Source organism: Chanos chanos, chromosome 11 (genome assembly GCF_902362185.1).
Source record: "Chanos chanos chromosome 11, fChaCha1.1, whole genome shotgun sequence".
In the NCBI taxonomy this organism is placed as follows: Eukaryota; Metazoa; Chordata; class Actinopteri; order Gonorynchiformes; family Chanidae; genus Chanos; species Chanos chanos.
In genome coordinates, this window is record NC_044505.1 from 16,507,169 (window position 1) to 16,533,396 (window position 26,228).

General features: G+C 38.2%; 1 protein-coding gene across 1 annotated transcript; it reads left to right on the plus strand.

Annotated features, from left to right (window-relative positions):
* The first annotated feature begins 1,035 nt into the window (after positions 1-1,035).
* Positions 1,036-23,780, plus strand: LOC115823721 (beta-1,4 N-acetylgalactosaminyltransferase 2-like). The gene is made up of 11 exons (XM_030787749.1): positions 1,036-1,177; positions 1,604-1,709; positions 16,034-16,174; positions 16,815-16,921; positions 17,732-17,769; positions 18,775-18,955; positions 21,225-21,311; positions 21,565-21,746; positions 21,978-22,121; positions 22,859-23,087; positions 23,599-23,780. Exons 1-11 carry the CDS (start codon positions 1,036-1,038, stop codon positions 23,778-23,780), a joined length of 1,539 nt encoding a protein of 512 aa, XP_030643609.1.
* The last annotated feature ends 2,448 nt before the right edge of the window (positions 23,781-26,228 follow it).

Here is a 26,228-nt window from a genome sequence, read left to right on the forward strand (position 1 = left end):
TGGACCATCATTTGGAATTAGAGATGAAACTGACATCTTGTAGGTGTTAGGTAATCCACTGGATAAATGGAGTTTGGTTATGCTGTAGTGTTCTGTAATTGTAGCTAATGCATGTATGCGTTATGTTCTATCGTAGTTTCAGGCTGTAGCAGCCAGTTGTTACCCATTTAGGGGTGAGTGGTTGCAACCAATTGTGTAGTTACGGGAAGAAGAAAAAGGAGCACAGGGTTAAAAGGGTACAAACGAAAATGATTATTTACAAATATATACAACTATTTACAAAAGACACTAAATTGCCTTTAAGTGTGCATGTGTGTGTGAATGTGTTGTCTGTGTGTCTGCCCTGCAATGGACTGGTGACTACGTTAATTGCCATTACACTGTTTGCTGCTGGAAGATAATAAATGATTGCCAATTAGCACTAAAACACAAGAAATATGCATCAAACTGCAGCTGTCACCACAAGCAAGTGCAGATTAGGTGTCAGTGACATGTTACAAAACATATTTAATGAATTATAAAAATGAATGGCTCTATTCAAAATATGTTTTAAACTTACACTTTCTGTTAGGTACACCTTATGTTAAATTGATTAAATTGAGATTGATTTGTAACATAAACGCACCAGTTTGCCAGAAGGTTTTAAAAATAATCACGTAAATGCAAAAATGTGATATAAATAAGTCAAATAAATAAGAATTAAAAGGAAAGCCATAAAAAGACGCATTTTTTTGTTGTTGTTGCACTTTTCAATTTCCTTGAAGAAAACAGAAGGTGAACAAAGAAGGTGTTTCTGGTAAATTTACATACATGTAGATAAAATTTTGTCAGAATAATTACTAAATTGATAACACATGCTTGTTTGTCAGTGATTCTAATATAGGTTAAGAATCAAAACATCACATATTCATTAAAAAAAAAAAGTTGCTATAAAATTTGTCAACAGCAAATTTGGAAATATCTTGCAACAATTTTTTAGTGAAATGGTGGAGGAGTGGAAGACACTACGAATATAAGACACTATAAATACTATGAATGGGGCACTTTGAATATTTGGCCATGCCTTTTGGTCTAGTTAACGCACCTACTGTCCTCCAGGCCTTTGTGAACAATGTGCTGCGTGCCATCCTGGGACGGCTCATCATTGCCAACGTTGATGACATTCTCATGCGTTCGGGTAACATTTCAGGTGCATGTGGCACACGTTCACACATACTGTAGTGACCTCGTCTCCACTCCTCTGATTCAGTGCTCAGCGTCATTGGTCTACCGATTACCGGTCTGATCAGTTCTGTCAATCACTCGTGTTTTCCATCCGGTTTTGTTAATCTGGTGTGCCTTTCAGCGTATATATAAAAACCTTTGTTTTTGTTCTATTGCGTTCATGTGGAACAGACCATAACTGATGTTCGTACTGTGTTCCTGAAACTTTTCCTGTTTGCAAAACATCTGTTACACCAGTTTTGCAACTTGCACCCTATCAGTTTGTCATGTGTCCTGAGCCTTGACATGCTGCTGTGTATCCTGTGCCTGTTTTGTTCCTGCTTTCTGTTGTAAGGGAAATGTGGAGTGCCCCTGTAATGAGAATCGCTCATTCTCACAGACTACGTTGTCCTTTATTACACGATTGTGGGAGTAGCACACCTCAGACACGAAGCACAGGTCTCACTGTGGCTAAGGAATGCGGAGCTTTTTATATGCCGAGACAGGTATCTAAGGACATGTCTGAGGGTTCTAGGATAACCTTTTAGAGGTCAGGAATGAAAACATTTCACTGTCTGCACAAGTCAGACCTCTGTAAAGGGTGTGTCATGTACAGGTCTAAAAATGTACCACACGCATCAAAGCTGGGGAAAAATCTGCTCTGACTAAAGAAGTCATTGAGTGTCCGCACTCTCGACAATTACATACTATAATTTACAGCACAGGACAGACAGTATTTGGTTGTTTACTCTGTGGCTGTCCCTGGCCTGAGAACCAGATGAGCCCTTGTGGCATCATCTTGGGATAGAGGGAGATGCCTGTTGAGGTAATATCAACTGGAAAGGGCATCACAAGGCACTTCAGTTTCACAAGTGGCCAAAAAAGGAAAACAGCAGTAATTCGGTTCCATCACGATGTAGATGGGAGACCCCATCTCGGTATCACAGCAGAAATGTTGCTAGGATGTCATCTTTGGGTGGGCAACAATCAAAATTGGGGGTGGGGGGATACAATTACAACTTCCAATTTTTGTAGAGGGCCCCGGGGCCATTACCCTGTGAGAAAGAAAAAAGAATTCAAGTCTGTAAACTTTAGATTTAGATTTTATGATGAGGCTTTGTACGATGAACAAGGCTAGTGTTTTCAGGGATGCATTTTGAAATTTCTGCAAGTTTGGAACCTTTTTGAATGGTGTAATCAAACAGCCTAATTAAAAATCCCCATCCCCCTGACAGTGCTAACCGAGAAATGAATATCGCTGTGATGTGTCTGTTGAAGAGGAAAAAGCACATCAATATTGTTTCACTCGGCCTTTTTGCCTCCATAAATAAAATAAAGAATGAGACAACAAAAGAAACTTCTTCCATTCTTCCGAAGAAAATAAAGTGTACATTACGATGATGAGAGTTATGTTGATGTTCTGTTAAGGCAGAACATAATTTCAACCACCCCTTTTGCCCCTAAACTAAATTGAGCATGCGATCCCACTGGACATGGCATGACCAACTGTAAGCAATGAACTTTTGTCATTGTAAACTCGAGTTAAGTTCTCACTCTATCAAATAATGTAACATCAGATTTTTCTGAGTTATAGCTTACTATCGAAGCATTCTTTAGAGTTGCCTACCTGGATTACTTTGGTTCCTTATCTGTATTACGCTGGTAGCTTTGGAACTTTAAAATCATTATGCTGAAGGAAAATATTCAACCTATTGAACTCTGATTCAGTAAGAGTACATATGTATTGATTTTTTATTTACTCAGTACCACAAGTGTAAAGGAAACAAATTCACTAATGCGCTATTGTTTCCAAGGGAAACATTTCTTTTAATATAACATTCATTGGTATATAGAGTGTTATAACTGCCCTAGACAGGATGCTGTTTCATGATTTCTCAATACATGCAGCATTGAGGTGAAATGACTTACTTTGACACTAGTGTTCAAAGAGCATTTACTTGTATCAAAAATAGTTGTGTGTAGATTATGTCAGCAGAGTGAGAGTTACACTTTATACGAATACACTTTGCTTTGGGTTAATATTGTATGCTTTTCAGTTTTTTGATATTTTCTTTTTTGTACCTTTTGTACTATTGTTTGGTTAATTTATATTGCAACTGCCCTGCCTCCCCCAAGACACACACACACACACAACACAGAGCACAAGACAAAGATTTCCTTTTTTAACAAGTTACAATAAAATATTGCCAAATATTCATTGTTATTATGCACATTTCTTGTCTTCAAAGGAGAATGTCATAAATACAAACATTGTTTGAGAGAACATTTTGATTTTGTGACTTACCGCTCAGTCTGGGATATCTGTTAATGATGGGGTGTGTTTAATCTTTACAAGTTTACTTTTTGAAAGCTACCTGTAGACACGAACAGTACATTGGGCGAAAAGAGACAGGAGCATCATGTTCTCAGTTAATGCTTTAAAAATATTAGTATTCCTGAGGATGACCCAAGATAAATATCAACAGGACAGTTTGGGCCGAATGTGGGTGTTGCAGAAAGTGTGGTTGGGCCATCACCAGGTCACGATCAAAATTGTAGTCAGGCTGTTTGTAGTCATGGAAATTCAAATGACGGTTGGTTAACCAGTTTAACTATGTGTCCTGGATCAGTGTCTTTCACAACCCACTCTTCGCTAATTGCACAATAACATTATTCTCATCCTTTTGAGCATTTTCACATAGTTGAACATACAAAAACAGGAACAAACCTGTCTTAACTGGACGCGTCAAGTTCAACATCTAATTCCCTCCCTGCAGGCCTGACAAGAGCATTCATTGTTACAAGACTTTGAAATAAACCAACTTCATTTCGTCTGTGTGACTTTTCAAATAATGCGATTCCAAACTGAAAAGAATCAAAAGTTACATCATGCAAGTTACATTTTACCAGCATAAAATTCTCTGTATATTCAAATAAATTACTTACTTTCTATTGTTAACCCGTACTGATTTCATCTTGCCATGTTTTATGATTAACATTATATGCCTTAACTGCAAGATTGTTTCAGTAACAATATAAAAATGATCTATTTTTCAATTAAAAAAGCTTTATTTGGTTCATTATTTCGGTCTCTCTAATAATTTTCAAAAAATCTGTTGGAAATGCTCCAGCTGATGACACCCTTCTTCAGTTTTAGTTTTCCTTTTGTGAACAGTACTCCCTGCCCATTGCTTGCTTAGGCTCCATGCCAAAGGTTTCAAGGCCCTTGGGCCATTCTCATAATATCTCTGTAAAACGAATTTAGTTTTTTTTTTTGTCCAGTTCTTCCTCATATATTTTATTTAATATAAGAGTGGTCAGGGATATCTCTGACCTCTATCTTACAGTCTTTAATTCTATGCCTGTCTGAGTTATAAGTAAAAAAAAAATCATCAATTGTTTGATGCACATCATGACTTGATGAATAGAATGTGAATTGTTTTTCTGTTGGGTGGAAGTGCCTCCATACATTAGTCATTCCCAACTCTATCAACATTGGTTTAGTCATCCTGGCATTAGGAGTAAGCCCTTTTAATGTGCTAGAGGAGTCGACTTTGGGCTTTATCTGGAAATTCCAGCCTCCTCCACATATTAGAACTCCAGAAACAGTGTAAGCAAGCTGGTTTGCTAGCCCGTCCAAAAGCTGCTCAATGCAAAACCCCTCTCCCTAGTGTCTTTCTTGCAAACAAATGGACGGGCTCAGACTGAGTATTGCCACACACAGAGAACCACCAATGACTGCTATGTTCTGATTTTTACAGAGACGTGGCTGAACCCCAACATACCAGATACCACAGTTGAGCTAACAGGCCGCTAACTCCACCGTGCCGTCAGAACACCTGTCTCCGGTAAGAAATCATGTGGCGGATTTTGTGTTTACGTAAACGGAACATGGTATACGAACACGACCACAGTTGATAAATTCTGCTCTGCGGACTTGGTATACCCAATACTTAAGTGTCAACCATTTCACTTGCCCAGGGAATATACAACTGTTGTTGCCATGGCAGTATACATGGCACCACAGGCTAATGCTAAGGCAGCGCTTGGACACATGTATGATGCCATCAGTAAACAACAGAGCACCCTGACAAAGATTTCTGGGGACTTCAACCAAACGAACCTCAGGGTTCCTATTCCCAGATTCTACTAACATGTCAAATGTACAACCAGAGGGAAAAACACCTTAGACCATGTCTATACTGACATAAAGGACACTTACAGGGCCATACCCCGCCCCTACCTTGGACACTCAGACGTCCTCTCTTTGTTTCTTGTCCCAGCACACAAAACCCTTGCTAACAGAGTCATACCGACCAACAGGACAGTTAAAGTTTGGCCAGAGGGAGCAATCTCTCAATTCCAGGACTGCTTTGAACACATAGAATGGAATATATTTGCCCATCAGGCAGACTTGGGAGTGTACACTTCATTCATATTGTTGTTCATTAACTACTGCATGGAAAATGTCACTTTTAACAAAAGGATCCAAGTGTACCCAAATGAGAAACCATGGATGAACAGCCAAGTCAGACAGCTGCTCAGGGCAAGAGACACGGCCTTTAATTCAGGAGATACCCCAGCCTACAGCGTTGCCAGAGCAAACCTTAAGAGAGGTATCAGGTATCAGGTCTGCAAAACACAACTACAAACTATGGATAGAGGTGGACTTTAACAGCAACTCAAACCCATGGCTGATGTGGCAAGGAAAAAATAATACACAGCCTACACCAGCCAACACTGCCAATCATGTGGAAGAACTTAACCACTTCTTCGCTTGGTTTGACAAAAACAATAACCAACCTCCAGTCAGTTTCATACTTTTGGGAGACGCACAGACTCTTGTTCTGCAAGGGGTTGCGGGCCCTACACAGCATCAACACATGGAAAGCAGCTGGGCCTGATGGTGTACTAGGACTTGTACTCCAGGCCTGTGCTGACCAGCTAGCAGAGGTATTCACACACATTTTCAACCTCTCTCTATACTTATGCACAATTCCTGCATGCCTCAAATCCACCACCATCGTGCCCGTTCCCAAAAAACCCACTGTAACCTGACCCAATTACTATCAGCCAGTCGCTCTCACCCCTGACGTGTCAAAATGCTTTGAATGACTGGTGCTCATCCACATCAAAGACACTATCCCAGCTGATCTAGACCAACACTAGTTTGCTTACTGGGCAAACAGATCGACCGAGGACGCCATCTGTGTGGTTCTCAATACAGGCCTCTCTCACTCGGAAAAACACAACACCTATGTCAGGATGCTCTTTGTTGACTACAGCTCAGCATTTAATACCATCATAGCAAGTGAGCTGGTTGACAAACTCCACGCACTAGCACTAACTCCCTCCATATGCAACCGGATACTGGACTTCCTCATCAACTACCCCCCAGACTGGCAGACTGGGAAAACACAGATCCTTCACCCTCACCCATCACATAGACGTCCTTATCAAATTTTGCTACCAGTCGCAGGAATTTATAGCGTAGTCTATAAATTATTACTGCCTTGTCAAAAAATGCTACCTGAAGGCAGCAACTTCCACATGATTTTGATGTGTTATAGAAACGTGTGTGTGTTATAGAGTAATGTTAGCGATAGGAGGCACATTTTGATAAAGCAAACGTTAGTAAAGCGCCAGCGTAAGATAGCTAAATTGTGTCAAAGTAACTGTATTTGCCTATTTTCACCCCCCCCCCCAGCCCCCCCACGATAGGTAGGACCATAACTTTAATTTGACTTTCATTAATAATTCTGGATGTTCTGTTGTTTTGTCCTACCCTGTTAAAATGTCATATCTGCAGGCATCGATCTTTGCTACCTAACTTGAAATACTACTGCAGATAGCCTACCCTAAGTTTCATACCATTTTTGGTAGGCAACAAATTGATCTTGTCAGACACTGCTACCAACATGATATTATCACTATCTAACAAACAATTGTTTAAAAATAATGAGTGAATGAGTGGGCAACAATTCCAAAAGTTTACCTACACTTTTAAACACCGGTTCTACCATTTGAGGACGCAAAAAAGTATGGGCGGGCATTTGGTTCTGTCTGCTGCACCGTTTTTTCATGGCGACGCATGCGCACTACCTGCTGTTTGCACGTTCTGCTGGGTCGCAAAAAATAATAGGACACCGGCATTACCTGCCAGCACAAAAATGGTCTGCTACATGTGACAAACAACAAATACATGTGACCTTTATAGCAATATTTTGATTTATTGAATGTTTCTATTAATTTCACATAATATTTTTCACAGATCTTGTGCTTGTAAAATACCCACTGTGTCCGCATCTTCAAACGTAATACCAACATCTCTCTGTGTTTCTCTGCAGAGCATGTGCAATTCAGGCTTTTCATTAGCCGATAATTACTGGCTTTTGCCTAGTAAAATTTATATAAAAATGAAAACAATGAATTAAAAACTTTCCAGTCAAGATGTTCGGTGATAATGTTCATACAAAATGTAGCTATAACGAAGGCCATCCCTAAACAGGACATCTGTGTCTTGACAGCGAAACAGCCTGGAGGAAGAGTGAGTGACACTGCTTATTCACATTGCAAGGTGTAAAGACACATTGGACACATTTGATTTCAAGTCGACAGTAGAAGACTTTGCTGTAATGACAAAAAGGAGAAAATAGAATGTTACCTGGTAGCCTATAGGCTACACATGATGCCGTGTAGGCTTCACCTTTTTTCTTTTTTAAACAGGCTACAGATGTTACAGGTTACAGATGTTTCATAATAACCAACTTTTGCTAACGTTGAGGTTATGCTCAATTGTTACTGTTCGTTTTACTTAATCATTACTGTTTATTAAATAGTCAAAGTGATTTGAGGTCATTGTCATTCTTTCATCAACCTAGGTGTACATTATATTTGTGTTTGTAACATAGACTGTTACTGAAATGTAACTGATAAGTTTCAAATTTGTCCGGTCAGTTAAAATCCTTTCCGGACACCGGACCGGCAAGAAAAAATCCTCGCGGAAACCCTGGTGTGATTGTCAGTAGACTCTTCTTGCGATAGTAGAATGAACAGGTACGAGAGGGGTAGAGCAAGGGGAGACAGTCCACTAGTTAATGGATCGCAGTTGGCATTGTTCTCTCGGACGGATAAAAAAATAAAAATAAAAAATGCTAAAATGGGTCACCAAATATACTTTGGCGGCTGTTTATATACCTTGGTGGCCCACCCACCAAAAGTCTTTGGATTATCTACCTTTTCAGCATATCTCATTAGATTACGGGGCTTTGGGAACCTTGTCAATAAGGGCATCAAACAGTTTATCTCCATCTTCTTAGATCCTTTTCTCAGAGGAGAGTGTCCAGTGGTTAAGTCAAACAATGGCTTGATGATATGGGAGCAGTCCTTCACAAATTTACAATAATAACCAGGAAATCATAGGAACAATCTCAGCTCTTGAAATATTTGCTGTTGTAGGATTTGGCCAGGTCTATAAATGAGTGTATACCATTTTGAGCTCTTTAAAGCTGAGAAAGCTTCTTCCAGATTATATAACATATACACTTCTTTCACTATATGAAGATTTAACTCTTGGTAGGCAATGCAGAGTCAAAATTTGGCACAATTCTTTTGCACAGTCACATCTGGTGAAGAAATGGGCAATTCTGCCTCTCATACTGCACCAGTTTAGTTTAGAATAAGGAAGCGCTTGTTTCCATTTTTATTCTGCTACTGTCGACAGATACCTGGGCTACTCCTTAGACCAGTTTGGATTTTGCTTGGGATATTGACTACCTGTAGTCTGACTTAAAAGGGCCTGGAATGTCGTTTTCACCCCTGGACCTATGTGCACACACATACTTGTGTGTGTGTGTGTGTGTGTGTGTTTCAGTAAACCATTCATATTAAGAAACATGTTTTGTATGTAATGTAACCATTTTATGCTGTGCATGATGTGTGTATGCATGAGGTTACTGATGAACTTTCTCCATATAAATCATCACCCCATTTAATCAAAATACTGAAGTTACACCCATTCTTAGATAAAAATAGATAAAAATAACAAGAACCTGTTACACATGTTGTACAGGGAAATTCCTCTTAGTGTAACCCCCCCCCTCCTCCACAAAAAAAACAACATGGTGTCAAATCAAAAGGCGTTATCACCTAAGCTGTCACTGTAAAATGATTTCTGATCCTGTATGATATGGTTCTATGCCCTGAAAACCAGACACTCTTGGGTTGATGATAGATGTGTGTTTCTGTACTAATTCAGAACTATGTTTTCTAACTGATGCCTCATGGAGTCAGCAGAAATTTGAGGGAAAATGTGGGTGATCACTAGGCTGAAGGAGATGAATCAGTGGAGGGGACTCTCTGTGCAGGGTCCTTTGGAGTTCTTTATAAAGCAAGAGAATAACAATCCCCCTCTCCACTCTGAACGTTATTTTCTGTTTTTCTTAGGTGGAGAACAGCTATAAACCAGGCTGAAAATTTCAAACCTCATAGACAATGAGGTCAAAGTTGCAGGTGCCAACAAAATGTCCAGAACTGTCTTCTTTCCAGCCTGATATTAATCGTAGTTGAAGTTTTTGCCGTTAATTATTATCTTAATGAACATCACTCTCTGAAATGTCATGATAAGAAATTAGTTTTTGTACAGCAATGTGTACTTCAACTTTCAGAATGACTAAAGTGGAAAATCGCATCATCGATATTACAGAGTTTTAAAGTCGCAAAATTAAAATATACTTAAGTAGTTGATGTAAAACTGTGTAATTGTTAGCATTAACTTAGTATTATAGGTAGACATTTCAGCTACTTATGTCACAAACAGACAATGAGCTTTTCATGGCATGCAAATAATCATCACACAGACACATACAAATGAATGAATGAAGCAAGTCGTCAGTTTATTACAGTTTATTTATTGACTGGCTTATTTAAGATCGTCATTTATGATACAGAATATTTTACACCAAATATCATTTAAATTCAAATTGTTGTTTCAAATCAAATAAGCTGTTCATTTTTTTGTGACGTTAAGGTGCTACTAACTAACTGGAAACTGGAGTCTGCTGGCATGATTCCGTTTGGCTTTGAATAAGTGCATGAAGCATCAATGACAAGGGTGTGGTCATTAACAGAAGACTCTTTAACAGATGATTCTTATGCACTCGTTTATCAAGACAATAGGCTATTTCGTTTGAAAAGGTAGGATAAAGAGCTGACTCTTTTTAAATTCATTCCTTCATTTGCATAAAGGTCTACAAGACTGTCAGAAGATCAAAGGTAACAATTCCTCATTCTGTATCTATTCGGTACCTAGACGTGCGTTTGTATAGATCTATCAAATACTGGTTCACATACTATTACCTGCAGCTTGAGCTGATAATATATAGTGTAAAATAACATATAATAGTAATAGTGCTGCGTAAAATCAGTTTAAATGACTATATTTATCTGAGAACAATAGTCTAGATGGCGATGTTATTTGTTAATAATGCACAGGAAAAATAAAACATAGTCCTCCTAATCGACACTCTTTTATAATGATGAATGAAATCCAGTCATTGTCACTTGGCTTAGTAATTACCTTTGAATAAACCATTTCTATCGGTATGTTAACAGAAGCCTCATTGCAAGCTACATTAGAGCAAAAAAAAAAAAAAAAATTCTTCGGAAATAAGAGAACCATTCTGGTTTGCAGTTTTGACTCAGTCCAGCCATCTGACCTGGCGTATTCATAAATGAGTTTGAGATGGCTCCCACGGAATTTCCATTGCGGACGCCAGCCTTTTTAACGTACATGGTTAGCCTGAATGATTTTAAAGCTTCACTGTAGCTTTGAATGTGAGTCCGATATAACCTAGAAGAAATACAGCCCGCTACACAGAAGAGCCCGAAGTTTATAGTTCACTGGTAGATTTTCCTCGTTATTAAGAATGGCTTATATGGCGAAAAGTTTAGGAGATTCACTGGGTTGTAGTTGGCATTAAACCCAGCTACTTTCAATTTCTTTTACAATAATTATCTGTATCACTAAAGACATTTGAAAAAGAAAAATACATAAGACAAAAAATATCACTTGAAGCACAACAGCAATCATATAGCTTATACAAATACTATGCATCAAGAACAGCGCAATACATTTTAATATACTAATATATGCAAAAGATTTAATATACTAATAAAATTAACATCACAGATGGTTCTTATACATTATATTAAGTACTGTGCAAGTCCTGGCTCCGAATGAAAGTATGTTGTGTTTATTGTGTATAATGTATGGAAAACCCATGTATCGGTCACCTTAGACCGTGGCGGTGTGCACGGACGCAGCGGCTTCTATAACTGTCAGGAAACAGCGCTATCTTTTTGTCAATATGTCAGTAGCTACGGTTACATACACACATTTTTATCATTCGGATTGAAATAATTCCGATTGCTGATTCCGAACGTACTGTTTACATGAAAGCGATCGGATAGTTTGTGCGCATTTACATGTCGCAAGAGTACAATCGGAATTCATTGCAAATGCGAAGAAATTACCTTGAGCCGACCTGTACGATGTAGTCAAATGCTGTCTAAAAATCTCTAAGCCGGTCATACACAGAAATAAATATAGGTAGAGTGGTCAAAAGAACGCTTACTTTCAAGTATTGTAAAGAGCCAGTGCAGAGATAGCTTTACCGCAGGTCAGTGATTTGATCAGTTAATTACTTAAGACAACTGTAACTTTAAAATTATAATAACAATTACATCATCTCTGCATGGAATATTCTCCCAAACTTGCTTAATTAAACAGCTCGTTGTTGCGGGATTTGCGCCCATCTAGACACTCGACTATTCTTAATCCTTTCGGAATGTCACAAACGTTTTAAACCTGTTAAATATGTCGCACTGTCCTCTATGTTTTTTGTAAGCTTTATCATGCATAGTGAAACGTCAATGCGTCATTACTTCGCGTATTGAACATGTGCGAAACGTTCCAAGTGCAGAGAACAATCCGATTGAGTGTTTACATGGTTAATATTTTCCTGTCGAACGGATTGTCAGAAATCTACAACAACTCTTTCAATTCGATTGCATTCTCGATCGGACTGGGGTCTTTCATTCCGATCGAAGGGTTTACATGAGGCATTTTCATTCCGACTGAGTTTGAATCTGATTATAAACGGAATATTAGGCTCCATGTAAACGCACCTAATGACAGTAAACTCAGCCCAGGTCCGTCGCATAGACGGTGTAGGCGAATGCTAGGGGCGCCGTCCACCCAAATGAAAGAAGGAAAAAAAAAATCTAAATGTTTAACTTTGAACTATTTTTTACCAGTAGGCCTACTATTTTCTCTATGTCATGACAACTTGACAACTTAGGTCACAAGGTTCCGCACAGCCTCGCGCTTTAGAATCTTTTATGATTTAACTCTCATCACTGATACAGTCATTAGACTGTAGCCGTAACGAATAAGTAGCCTGTCTTGTCGGTGTGATCGGTCTAGACCTGGCTGTAACTTCAAAAATATGTCCGTAATACAGCATGTACCTATTTTCAATGACAAAACAAAGACAACTGACAACAAAGACACAATATCTTATCTTGTAGCCTATATGTATATTTTTCACCCCCTCCGCGTAATGCCTCTATTCGCTGTGTTGCATGCCCCCTTTTTGCACCTCAAGTATAGGATCCAAATATATGATATTCAAATTCAAATATGCAACATATCATGCCAAAAAAGACCAAAACACTCTGGTGCCCAAGAAAGAAAAAGAGGAAGAAAAGAGGAGGAAAAATAATCAGTTAAATGATTTTCCTTTTCCATCCCCTGTTTTAATTAATAGTTGTAACCATTTGCATTTTCATTACTGATTAGTCTTATAAAGGCTATATAGCAAACAGCATGTATCATGCGAGAGAAGTGCTCCGTTCGTCACTAAATACTATACTGTATATTGTACATAGTGTTCCTTGTATATTTGTTATTGTTTTCATTTAGTGTTCTTTGGTTATTTTTATATATTTTCATTGTTTTCCTTTATCTCTACTTTCTTATACCTTGTTTTTATTTGTTAAACGGCGTTCACAGCGAAAGGCAAAATAAGAATTTCATTGTACGGGGAAACTTGTTTTAACTGTGCATATGATAATTAAAGCTTTGACTTTGACTTGACTTTGACGTTGAATACATGTCTTGTGCAGTGTAACTACTCCTGCTGTTTGTGTTTAGAATGTCATAGGCGATTATGTGTCTTAGCAGTTTCTGTGTGAGTGTATGTGCACAATGATTGGTGGTGGAATTGGCGGCCATGCAAGGGTCACCAGGTAAAATCTTTCCTAAGGCACCAAATTGGTCAGGGCCGGCACTGAATAAATTCGAACTTAAACTAACAGCGAATATGCATTCCTTGATTTTACAGCAAACTTCGAGGAAAAGGTATTATTTTCGCAGCGTGTTGAAATTCATTTCACCCTTGCAACCACACATACAATAGGCTATAAGATACACGAATTGTAGGACCAGGGAACACCGAATTTCTCTAATGTCTCACCGACCCTAAACGGTCCCACAGACATGAATTAAGACACGTTAAGCTGTTTCCTTATCATGTCTTTCTATGGAGAGGAAAATGCTTAACATAGAAATGAATGTTCTGTCTTTGGACAATGGTCTCGTTTTGGCCTTAGACAGTGTTTATGACAAACGAACGATGTAAGAAACTCTGTCTATCTATGTGGTTGTTTTGGCACGTTAGGTCACGTACAACTTTTTTTTTCACGATAAGCGTTTTAAAACAAGCGCGGAGGTAACAAACAAACTGTAAGTGGCACATATCTGTCAGTTTTTATAAATGTGTTTCAATGAAACCGCGTGCGTGTATTATGAAGTTAGAAAGCTGCCAAAATGTCACAAGAGCACTGAATATGTTTTATAAATGCCCCACGATTCGCAAACTAACAGACTGTGATTTACAGTGTATGTGCAGTGCACACCCACACACCATGTGCCCATGTCCAAAACCTCACATTTGGGGAATTCTGCCACATAGTCATATTGTAAAACATCACGCGCACTCACTACACTATGCAAGAGTGGTACATCGCTTCCATGATTTAACCAATGTTGTGGAGTATCGTTAGGCAGCTTTCTAACTGATGTGTGCTTTCTCAGGTTTATGACAGTGACTCAACACTCTACGACTGTGGTGACCTCCAACTTGAGGTGACTTGTTTAGGATACCATCCACAAGTTTTAAGAATGAAGACCCAGTACTCTAAGTTTCTGAGTGCTTTTTTACTGGTGCTCTGTTTCACAACTGTTTTAATTTTCATTCTAATGGGGGTGCCTTTTTCTGTCTGTGGATCACCAACTTCAAGGTAGGCAATGGTTGCCTGAACATTTGTTTGTTTTCTAATAATCAGTGTGCCATGGTTTAATGGAATTATGTTTTTCAGCCTACTCTTTGAACATCCCATGCCATGAGCATGTTATGCTCTGGTACACCTGGTTCATCTCAGAATAGATTACCAAGCTCTTGATTCACTGAGTCAAATACAGTGTGTTGTGTGTTTGTGATCTTTTCAAACTTTCTGGTAGGCAGAAAAACGATCAATTTGTAGAAGGTTTTTTGTTACAGAGGTAGTTCCTAGTTTTCTCAAGTAATGACTCTGTACTGTTATGCATAAATACATTATAAGAACAGATATGAAGCATGGATCATCTTGTTAAGCAAAAGCTAAGCATGCCAAATCAATCTTTGCCCAACTATTTCCATCCATTTCCATTTCTCCAAACTGGAAAACTATAGATTCCAATTTCAGATAGAAATGACGAAGATAATTGTGGCTTTCAGAGAACTCATCTAAAGGTTTTTGACATATTGAATTAGTAATTGCTACATGATTAACAACGTTGCCATGATGCTGATTGATTATTTTCTTATCTTAAAGTTATTCCAGTGGACGAAGTGAAGCAAGAAATATTGGACGTAATTCTCAAGCTATTGCTTTTCCCCAAGCAATGTATGTAATGTGATAGATGATTTAATAAATGATATTATGAAGCTAATACGATTATGATGACAGTAATTAAAAACAATTAAACACCCACTGCAGAACACATCATGTCAATTTAGGTCACGTAAGATATAATAATATTAAGTGCATATCAAAATGTATTTAAAGTTCCACAAATTTTGACCTCAAAATCCATCATAAACTTTCAAGTATGCATAAATTACATTTGACATGTGAAAAGAAAAGGACTGTGCTTTTAACATATCCAAATATTTATCTAAAATTAAATATAAAAAAGTTATATACTTACTCATAATGTACATTGTATCTGAAGCTATTTCAGTTCTGTTTTTAGACTTTAAACTGTTCTTTATGCTCTGTGTAGCTCTGTGAAGTCAATTCAGTTCCATTATTAGACTTGAAACTGTTCATTATGTTCTATGAACTTCTATGAAGCGAGTTCATGAAGTTATTTCAGATCTATTCAAAGTGTTCATGAAATGCCTCTCAGGAGAAAAATCATTTCTCAAATCAGCTGGGAGTATTTGGGGAACTTCTTGCTTTTGTATTCTTTAAGCCTCTGGTGAGGCTTGTCATAATTTAAACTTTGGTTTGGGTGTCTTGAGCCACATGGGTGCGAAGGCCCTGTCTATTGTATACATTTAATTAATCAGTAATTATCAAAGGTCGGAGATTCTATGGGTTTCAGATGTTGTGACACAAGCCAGTTACTGCTCTTTGTTTGAAAGTTTGTTTTAGAAAAATTAACCTGAAGCTCTGTTTATTGCTCTGAGATTCATCTATGTTGTGTTTGAAATCTATCCCTTAGAAGGAAGAAGATGGGCAGTTTCCAACGCACCGCATGCTCTTGTGCAGGGCAAACTACTTCCTTAATGAACAGTGTGCCAAAGGACCAAATTGAACAAACCTTGAAACGCAGAGCGGAGGAGTACAGAAAACACCAGATCAGGTGTGAAAAACTCAAATCTCATATAATGTTATTTAAACACCAGGGCCCTGAAATCAAAGAAGTGCAACTAAGCCAATTATCACATTCATATCCCGTGTCCACTGGAAGTAGGTCTTAAACACTAGTTTTCCATAAAACGATCCCTACAAAATCCATGTTCTAATCTCAGCTCTACTATCTTAGCCAGTGGTAGCAGAGCATAAAGAAATGCAGTTGGCTATGCTCTTTTGGGAGGGTATGTAGGACAGGACCATTCTCACTCTTGCTACATAATGTTAGTCAATGGTGGTCAGATGTACATTGTGCTGCAACAGTGCATTAATTCACACACAATACTGTGCAACTTCAAGTGTGAGTAAACCCAGCCCAGTGCTTCACATGTGATGGAAGAAGTACACAGTTACTTTACTCACTTTGGCTGAAGTGAATGTCATGCACGGGGGAATACTTGCATATCCCAGTTTGGGAGAAAAGGAGACACAAAATCCAAGACTTTGATGAATTAAAAAGTCAAAGGAGAGACTTGATGCTCAGATGATAACAAGATGATAACAAGGTTGATTTAAAGCAGGCAGTACTGTGTTGAGTGAAATAAGGTGTTAATTTAACTTTGTATTTTTAAATCTATAAATTTGTCTAGGATGAATGCAAACCTGGATGTCCTACTCATAGCTTCTTCTCACTCCGCTCTTCAGTATCCTATTCATGGCTTCACAGTTGAACCCTTGACAAAGAGCCTGATTCCAGGTATTCTTACCTGTCACAAGTCATCCATAAAGTTCTTTACACAAATTAAAAATGTCTGGAAGATTTTAAACAATTAAACTTTACAACTGCATTACATTGTTATTAAGGTTTGGTGGCAAAGAAAAATCCAGACAGTTGGTAATGTAGCTCAAATAAAATGACCAGTATAACTAGATGGTTTGTTATCACGATAATATGTCGGGGTGTAAAGGTTTTGTACCTAAACTGAAAAATGTGATTCTTTGGTTTGATTTGCAGTATGTATTTTATGCTTATGCTTTAACTAAGCAGCTGATCATAACAGCTTTAATGACAATGTCGACCCAGTAACTATTTTAAGCAAAAAGAAAACACATGGAATGAGTACTCAGATCAGAAATACTATATAATAAGTTATATCGGAATAGATGAACAAACATAAATGTTTGGGACAGATATCTAACCTCTAGGCTTCTCGAAAGGGAAGCTTGTTTTTTTCTTATATTCAGGTAGCTGCACATTGATCAGAAAATGTATTGTGCAAACAAATTTGATACAATCGCTTGTATTAAATTTGTTCTTGTTGTGTTAAATCTGTATATGTGTAAAAAAAAACAAGATGAAACTTCAGCTCAATTTTTTCCTCAACCCAAACTGTGATACAAACTGAACGTTGGACCAAAAACTGAGATGCAAACCAAACTGTCAGGAGGGTGAAATGTTACATCTGTAATGACAAGTCCAGTTTAAAATTTGAATTTTGAGACTCTTAAAAATACATTGCGAATCTTCCTACTGTACTTTAAATGTATTTGATTGCTATTATTACAGGCTTAGCTGTGCATGCACAAACCAGGACACTTTACAAGGTGCGTGTATGAGAAAATACATTCAATTGCCTTCGAGAGTGAATAGGAGGGATTTTTCACTGAGGGTTAAGGGGTTGTTGCTTTTTAGGAAAAATGAACAAATTCTATAGATGGAAAAATAACTCAAGACAAGACCCAAGGAAAGGGCGTTTTAATGAGGTACATAATCATCTCTATGACTCTCCACATGGATTAATGAATTAATTCTAGACAGAGGCTTAAGCCTAGGCCTTTGGAATGCACAGTAGCAGGAAAGTGCATATATCCTCAAAAATGTATCTTACACTCGGACATATGATCCTCATATTACATATTTATTTATAAATTCACACATGTGCCTTTTATTTCTTAGCTCTAAATTAAATAAATATGCAAGATAAGATAGAAAGGAAATTCTTGTGCCAGAGGTTGATCTAAAAAGAGAATGATAACATAAGGATTAAAACAAATAAGTTATAAATAAATAAATGTGGCACCTAATAGAATAATAATCAAAGTAAGATACGTTTAGTAAAAATAAGTAATCTAAAATAGAAAAATAGATGTAGTATTTGAAAAAAAAAATTACAACAACCAAATGATAAAAACACCAGGGTAATAAATAAATGTAACATCAGTGCTTACAGAACAACAATAAAAAGTAAGATAAGTTTAGTAAAAGATGTAAACTAAAATAGAGAGTAGAAACAGTAATATTGCACATGATCTTGAATGTCCAGTGAAAGTCAAAGTAACATTCCACATGATCTAGAAGTCATATTGGCAATGATATTGAAAATTAATAAAAAGTAATTATTGCACATGATATTGAAATTCATGTTGCACAGAGTAATGAGAAAGTAATATTGTACATGAAGTAATATTGCACATGACATTTAAGAGTAGAATAGTACTCTGTATAATCAGTTGAAATATTACCTCATGAATCAGCCAGGATATTGTGAGGCAGTTTGATCACATGACTGTTAAGGTACATCATTGCTGAGGTAATTGCTGTGCTCTCAGGTCACATTGAGTGTGTCCAGAGGTATTCTGTCTGTGGAGGGCACAACAGACATGGACCTGGTGGAGGGCCAGGGTCAGAATAAGCTGAACATTTCAACCAAAAATGTGACCCAGCTGAATCTTCTGCTGAGTCAAGTGTCTTACACCAGCGCCATCTACCACATCAAGACCAAGGACTTTGGTAAGACACAGGCTTTGTAAACACCAACCCTACTTTGTTTCACTAACTGTTCACTCAGGGGTGATATACTCACCAAATATTGGCTTCATTTAACTAGAACAGTAAAGAGTTTAGTAGGTCCATATCACTTAACCAAAACTTATCCCCATGCTTTATTGGGCCTCATCTTCGTGTTCTTCCAGATACATATCATGGACTAAGACTGGAAATCCTAAGCCACGTCAGTTTTTAAGAAATCTTCCTCTGCCAGGAAGTTACTATGTTTTTATACATGCACAATCACAATTTTTTTTTCACTAGCTCTTTATTTCATTTGATTTCATTCACTTCAGTTTTGTCATGATGTGCAAAAAGAGGCTGGATGCAAGTGCAGGTCAGTGTCTTCATTTGCAGCAGTCATAATAAAAGAGGTTCAAAACTTATAGTGCAGGGACCTGTACTACAAAGCGAGGTAGCTGGCTTATCTTAAGACAAGAGTCCTATGGTTATATTCCCCTAGCAAAATAAAGCCATAGGGCTCTTCTAGTAGGAGGTTTACTACTTACTTAACTACTTAGTTAACTTAGCCAGACGTTACCGGGATTAGCCAGTTACCTTGCTTCGTTGTTTAGCCTTCAGGTCTCCAGGTAAAAAGGCAAGAAAAAACAATGTGACATAGGGCAAACTCCAAACAAAGCCAGACAAAGAAAGAGGAAAAACCAAGGAGTATTTATACACAGCTAAATAAGGCAAAACTAACACGAAAACGGATGGAGTGAAGTATGTATGTAAGAGGTGCGGAAGCCCCTTGAAGTTCGAGAAATGTTAACGTGTTTTCACACTAGAGCTTTTGGTGTGGACCCGGGTCCGCTTCAGCCGTTGGTACAGTTCGTTTTGTTGGTGTGAACGCTATTTTCCGAACTCAGGTGCGGACCAAGGGACGGTACCCGTGTCCTCCAGAAAACGGGAGCCTAGGGTACGGTTCACTTGAACTCGAGTGCAGTTCACATTGGTGTGAAAGCTATCCAATCCAAATCCAGGAAGTAAATGCTATTGATGACTTGTAATTTGTTTTATTAATTAATAGGCAAAACACTAAGAATCTTAAAAATAGTCACTAGAGGACAGTTACATGGCAATTCACGCTTGTCGCATCTAAAACCTTTTTGGGAAATAACTGCAAGTAGCCACACTGTGTGCTCACCTTGAAGGCATGTATGTATGCTCTGCAAATCATTTGGCATTGCCGCCTGTCTCTGAAAAATCCCCCTTATCCGAGCAGCTCACTTTCAGACAGAGGGATGCATTTATGGCATAGTGAAAATGGCGAACATAGTTATTTTGGTGCTGACACCATAGTAACAAAAAGATGAATAAGAAAACAAATATAATTTGGCTTTCCATTTAGTCCCCCTTTTGCATCGTTGCTTAGCAACACTGGTAAATAAAAGCTGCATGTTCCTTATGTGTTGATGACATAAATGGACCAGTGTTCGCAACCAAAAAATGTAATGTGAACGCAGACCAGTGGGGGCAGGGGGGGAATCTCACTCTGGTACGGACCGACAAAACAGACCAAGTGTGAAAGCAGCCTTAGTCTGAACTCAGTTCAAGTATTTTTTTTTTTAAATGAGTTTTAAACTGTGGAGTAAGTGGCTGTTTGTCAAAGGCATTTTGAGATTCATAGCAGTTTTTAATCTGTAAGGGATTAAACAACACTGATAGAGCATTTCCCGTGCAATGCTAATTTACGCTGACGGCAATAAAAAGTAAACTGATCCTTGAACAGGACATGATGGACAGATGAAAAAAAAATTGATTTAAACAATTTCCTTCAAAAAATTTGTTGTTAGTTAGTATAACATCAAATTTAGTGTATGACAACCAGCACCCAAAAAAGCAAGACAATCAGTCTTACTAGTCTTGTTGTAATAAGCGGTGTGTCAGTCCTCTTGTGACAGCTGTCCCTGATCTCCTGAGTGCGAATGCACAATGCAACAACTCAACTTCTGAAAGCAAAGCAAAAATGGCGAATATTGTATCAAAGCCGTTTTTTGATGCTAGAAGACAAAGAACCTTTCCGGCAGCATTGCAATCACTGCAAAGTCCTCAGGTTAAATCTGTTTGCATCAGCCTAATGAATTAAAGGTGGCCATAATGAAAATAATGCAGTAGAGGAGGGACAACAAATTTTTACTATGTCACTTTGACTTCACAGTAGATGAGAAGTGCTGGCATGCACAGACATAAATGAGTACTGACACTCCAGTTTTAATCTTGTCTCTTTCAGCACATTTCATATTTGAAGACAATGACGCCATCTTCCCCATTATCATTAAGAGGACCTCAGTACCCGTTTTATATGATCCTGGAACAGGTCTGACCTCATGATGTCTTTTCCTTTATTATTGCAAACACTGATTTTAGGATCATGCCAGAGTATCTCTTTGTTTTCTCTTTCAGATGACTGTTTCTTTAACTGGAAAGCCTAATGATATGACTTGACATGTTTGGTGATTTTTTTCTCAGTGTTCTCAGTGAATCATAAGTGGTCTTATTTTTGTTAAGCAATTCCATAAAGCAATACTTGAATCCAGTTTACAGGAATCTTTCCATTTTCCTCTCTGTAGATGTCAGCTCCCAAGTGACAGTTACAACCAAGACATTCTTGAGGTATAAGGAACTGAATGTTCTAATTGACAGTATTCGGAAGTATTACAAGGACATCAAAATAATTGTTGCAGATGACAGTTTGAAACCAGAAAGAGTGGATGGCTCTAACGTTGAACATTACATTATGCCTCCAGCTCAGGTAAATTTAAGTTTGATATCTTCGATTTATATGTATGTGAAGACAGAAAAAAAACTTGTGTGCCCGTAAATTTGTACAAACTAATGTGATGCAATAATAAGCAAGATCCTAGAAGTGTGTAACTATGTCAAACACAACTCTAACTGGTAAATCTATTTTGAGAGAAATTGCTTCTTTGAACACTAAATATACCCTCAAATTAATGGGAAACCCTTCTGTTTGATACTTCAGGGCTGGTTTGCTGGTAGGAATCTTGCTATCTCTCAGGTAACCACCAAGTATTTCCTGTGGGTAGATGATGACTTCCAGTTTAACAGTGAGACCAGGATTGAGAGTTTGGTGGAGATCATGGAGGCTGTGCCAGAGTTGGACATAGTGAGTAATTCAGGCAATCACTGCATGTGACTCCAAATTTGAATTCTGGGTACAGCACTCTCAAGGTATGAGGGCAAGCATTGTCCAGATATTTTAAAGTATTTAGGCCAAAAGCCTGGTAGCAGCGGTTCTTGCATAGCGTCCTCATGGAAACAACTGTCAAAGTCTAGGGGTGGAAGAGGCTGGCAGAGGATTGTCACCCCATCACCGCAATAGCAACTCCCACTGGTTGGTCAAAGGTGCCAGATTAGTGGTGGCCAATTCTGTGGGGGTGTAGCATGAACCTCCACATGTTGCTGAACCTCCTCTGCAGTCTGGTGAAAGAAGTGGTTGGCAACTCCACATGCAGACAACACCCTGCAAAAAAAACAACAACAACTGGATAGTGCACTGATGAAAATTTGAATGAACATTATTTTATTTAAACAAACAGACAAACAAACAAACAAACAAACAGCAACAAAGCTTTAGCATGAAACTGTCTTGGTTTCTGCCAAAATGTCTGGCTCCAATAGACTTCTACAAAATTCTCATTCCCAAAAGATTCTGAACAAGCAAGACCCAATGGAGGGCGACACATCTCGTTTCTTATGGTTGTAATTTCAATTACACAATAAATCATTATGAATCCTCAGTTTATTTCTCTAAATGTTCCATCCTGGCCACACCCCTGCTGACCTCAGTCCATCTCCACTGATAACAGCACTCCTCTCATCTCTCTTCTCACATATGATCAGGTGGGTGGAGCTGTGGGTAGAAATGCATTCTACTTCAAACTAGTGTATGAAGAGGGTGACATCAATGAAGGAGGCTGTCTGTCCAGGTTTTTTGGCAAAAGACACTCGCCTCTCCCTGGATACCCAGACTGCTCCCTTGTTGATGGCGTTGTCAACTTCTTCTTGGCCCGCACAGATTCAGTGCGTAGGGTGGGATTTGACCCTCTCCTGAAAAGAGTGGCTCATAGCGGTAAGTTTTAAAGACACAAATAAAGACAACATCATTTAGTCCCTAGCATGGGCATATTAATAGTTAATCGCTGATGCTTACAGTTGTTGCCAGTTTTAATTGAGTGACACTTTCTCTGAGCAGTCTGAATGATACTGTGGCCGTTGTGGTTGAAATAAAAAAAGTTTGCTATGATTTCTTTAATGCCATTGGAAGGTTTTTTCTCTCATGCATCAGTTTTGCTCCACTTAAAAGTCATTAATATACATTGTGGCTTACTGTTCTGACAACAAATTGCTTTAATTTAGACTGTTAACATAGCTTATAGACGTTTTAAAAGAGAATTTGGTTTTGGAAAGTCAATTTACAAACCAGTAACAACATACTTCTCATTTTGGCTTTTAAGAGTATGTCACAAAAATGTGTACCTGTAGTAAGACTCATAATGTACTTGATGATTATACTTGGTTCTCATCTACATTCACCTTCTTTTTATGTTATGCCTCTTCTTTCACTTTTCTTCTTCATTAAGAATTCTTCATGGATGGCCTTGGAGATCTGTTGATTGCCTCCTGTGGCAGTATCAAAGTGGATCACCAACGTGCAGTCACCCAGGGTGAATACACTGAATATAGAACGCAGAAGGAAAGCGATGGGACAAGGAAACAGGCCCTGCATTTTTTCAAGAATCATTTCAAATGCATCACATTCTGAAAATCTGTATTTATTGTTTTCTGTTTTCACTGATCATGTCGGCTTATACCCCTTTATGTAAAAAAAAAATCACTATTATAACTATGCCCCCCCCCACCCCGCCGGTGCCTGTTTCGTAGTGTCTTTCCATTATTTCATCAATGCCTTGTATTCCTTGGCTTTATCAGGTGATTATTCAGTCACTGTTCACCTGTTTTTGTTAATCAATCCAGTTTCTGTTTAGTATAAATATCACTGCTCTTCCTTTGTTTAGTTTGTGAAGTCTTGGCTTTACCTGAACGAATGTTACCTCGTTATTCTGAGAATCTTGAAAGATACTGTGAATCCTATTTGAAGTCCTGCCATGTTTTCTGTCTTTATTGTGCCTGTAGCTATGCCAAATATGAAAAATCTTCACTTACTTTTCAAATGCAGTCTGTTGCAGTGTTTGCTCTATTCATTGTTAGATTGGCTATTGATGGTTTTCACGTAAACTAGCTTGGTGAAAGGGCAAACGAACAGAAACATAAGCACAGCATTGTAAATTTACCCCACTCAGTTTTAATGACAGATTCTCAAACTAGAACTTTTTTTTTTTTTCAGATTAGAATAAAATAGAAGATTGCAGTAGTTGTGATCACCTGCAGAACAAGTGATCACAGATGAAAAAAGAAGGGGGGGGGGGGGTGGTTATTAACAGAAATGGAACCATTTGCTTCAGGAGAGGATTCACTGTTGACAATAAAATGGAAATGCTCATTCACTGTGAAACTGAAACAGATATGCTCAGACTCAGATATGCTTTATTGTTGAACGTGCAACTTAAACTATGCAAATCTGAGGAATACTCTACCCAAATTCAGCTGTACAGTAATTCTACCAAACAATCATCACTTAGAAAATATGTCAGCTCGGCTGAAGATGGGAATTTTGGAAACTGAGCCCTGAAGAGAAAAAAAAAAAAATATACTAAATTAATTATTCACTAACGTTAATGTTTGATGGAACTGTAAATGAATAGTTCCTTAAATTATATGTGAACTGCAAATGATCATTTACCACATGTTTCATGACCTGTTATTTATTTATTTATTTATTAAATTTAAACACATTTAAGAAACTCTGAAACTCTGCTCTTACAGTCTTAGCTGTACATTAATGACAAAAGGCAACGTATACTGTGTCTGTAAAAGAATATTGCCAGTGATCTTGGACAGTGAATGGGAGAATGTGATTTGTTCTTTCTTGGGAAAGGCTGAGGGAAAATCTTATGGGTTCTCATTTGCTTTTAAGTGATTTTTAAACTGAACTTTTCACTAGTTACTGACTACACCATGGTTTATTTAATAACAAAACTCTACAACGCGTGATGCATAGTCTGAAGCGTAAACTAAAGCCTTTGCTCAATGTCACACACACAGATAGAAAAGCAATTGTCACTATCCAAGGATCATGTGGTCAGGGTTGATGCCTGAGGTTCCCTGTTGTGCTTTTCAATGTTCTGTAGTGTTGTGAGCTGAGGTGTCGCTGTACTCTCAGGTGTCACTGAATGTATCCAGCAGTACTTGGTCAGTGGTGGGTACAAAAGTCAGGGTTGATTTAAGCTTAGTAAAAAATAAAAATCGATTCAGAGATAAAAAACTGACCCTATAGTGATACTTAAACAGAATGTCTTGCCGTCCCTTCCAGCTCCTTGATATGAGTTTAACATGCGCATTCACCTCATTGGCAGTCAGAAAAGAAAAATCTTATCTTCTCAATCTTATATGTTCTGGCGTACTTCATTTTTATCATTTTACATAAATTTCTCTTTTGAATAATGCTACTCCTTTTTAATTAAGAGCTCGTCTGTTTGTAAGAGGCCAAGCACCTTTGCTTACGGGCTAAAGCTAACAGGCAGATGAACTCTTTTTTTTCTTTCCTCCCTTTTCCTGTTTAACTGAACTACAAAATTAAGAAAGTTGCTGTTGCACTATAAGTGTGTTGCCACCCTAAACAGAGCACGTCACTTTTTTCAGCTTGATGAACTTGCGAATAAATTTAAAGTTTATATGTTACAGTATGTTAGGAATTTTCTTGCGGATGCACATCCTGGCGACTTCTCCTTCTTTCAGCTGCTCCCATTAGGGGTCGCCACAGCAAATCATCCGTTTCCATCTCTTCCTGTCCTCAGCATCTTTTTCTGTCACGCCAACCGCCTGCATGTCCTCTCTCACCACATCAATAAACCTTCTCTTTGGCCCTCCTCTTTTCCTCCTGCCTGGCAGCTCCATCTCCAGTATCCCTCTCCCTAATGTACCCAGCATCTTCCCTCCACGTATGACCAAACCAAGTCAGTCTTGGCTCTCTTGCTTTGTCTTCAAACCTTCCAACATGGGCTGTCCCTCTAATATACTCATTTCTGATCCTGTCTATCCTCATCACTCCTAACACAAATCTTAATATCTTCAGCTCTGCCACCTCCAGCTC

What these genes read in the sequence shown, in the direction of transcription:
- LOC115823721 (XM_030787749.1), top strand. Translation starts at nt 1,036, where the DNA reads ATGGGGCACTTTGAATATTTGGCCATGCCTTTTGGTCTAGTTAACGCA. An exon ending in AAACCAGGACACTTTACAAG is followed by an intron (nt 17,770 to 18,774) that starts GTGCGTGTATGA and finishes CTGTGCTCTCAG; the next exon opens with GTCACATTGAGTGTGTCCAG. An exon ending in CATCAAGACCAAGGACTTTG is followed by an intron (nt 18,956 to 21,224) that starts GTAAGACACAGG and finishes TGTCTCTTTCAG; the next exon opens with CACATTTCATATTTGAAGAC.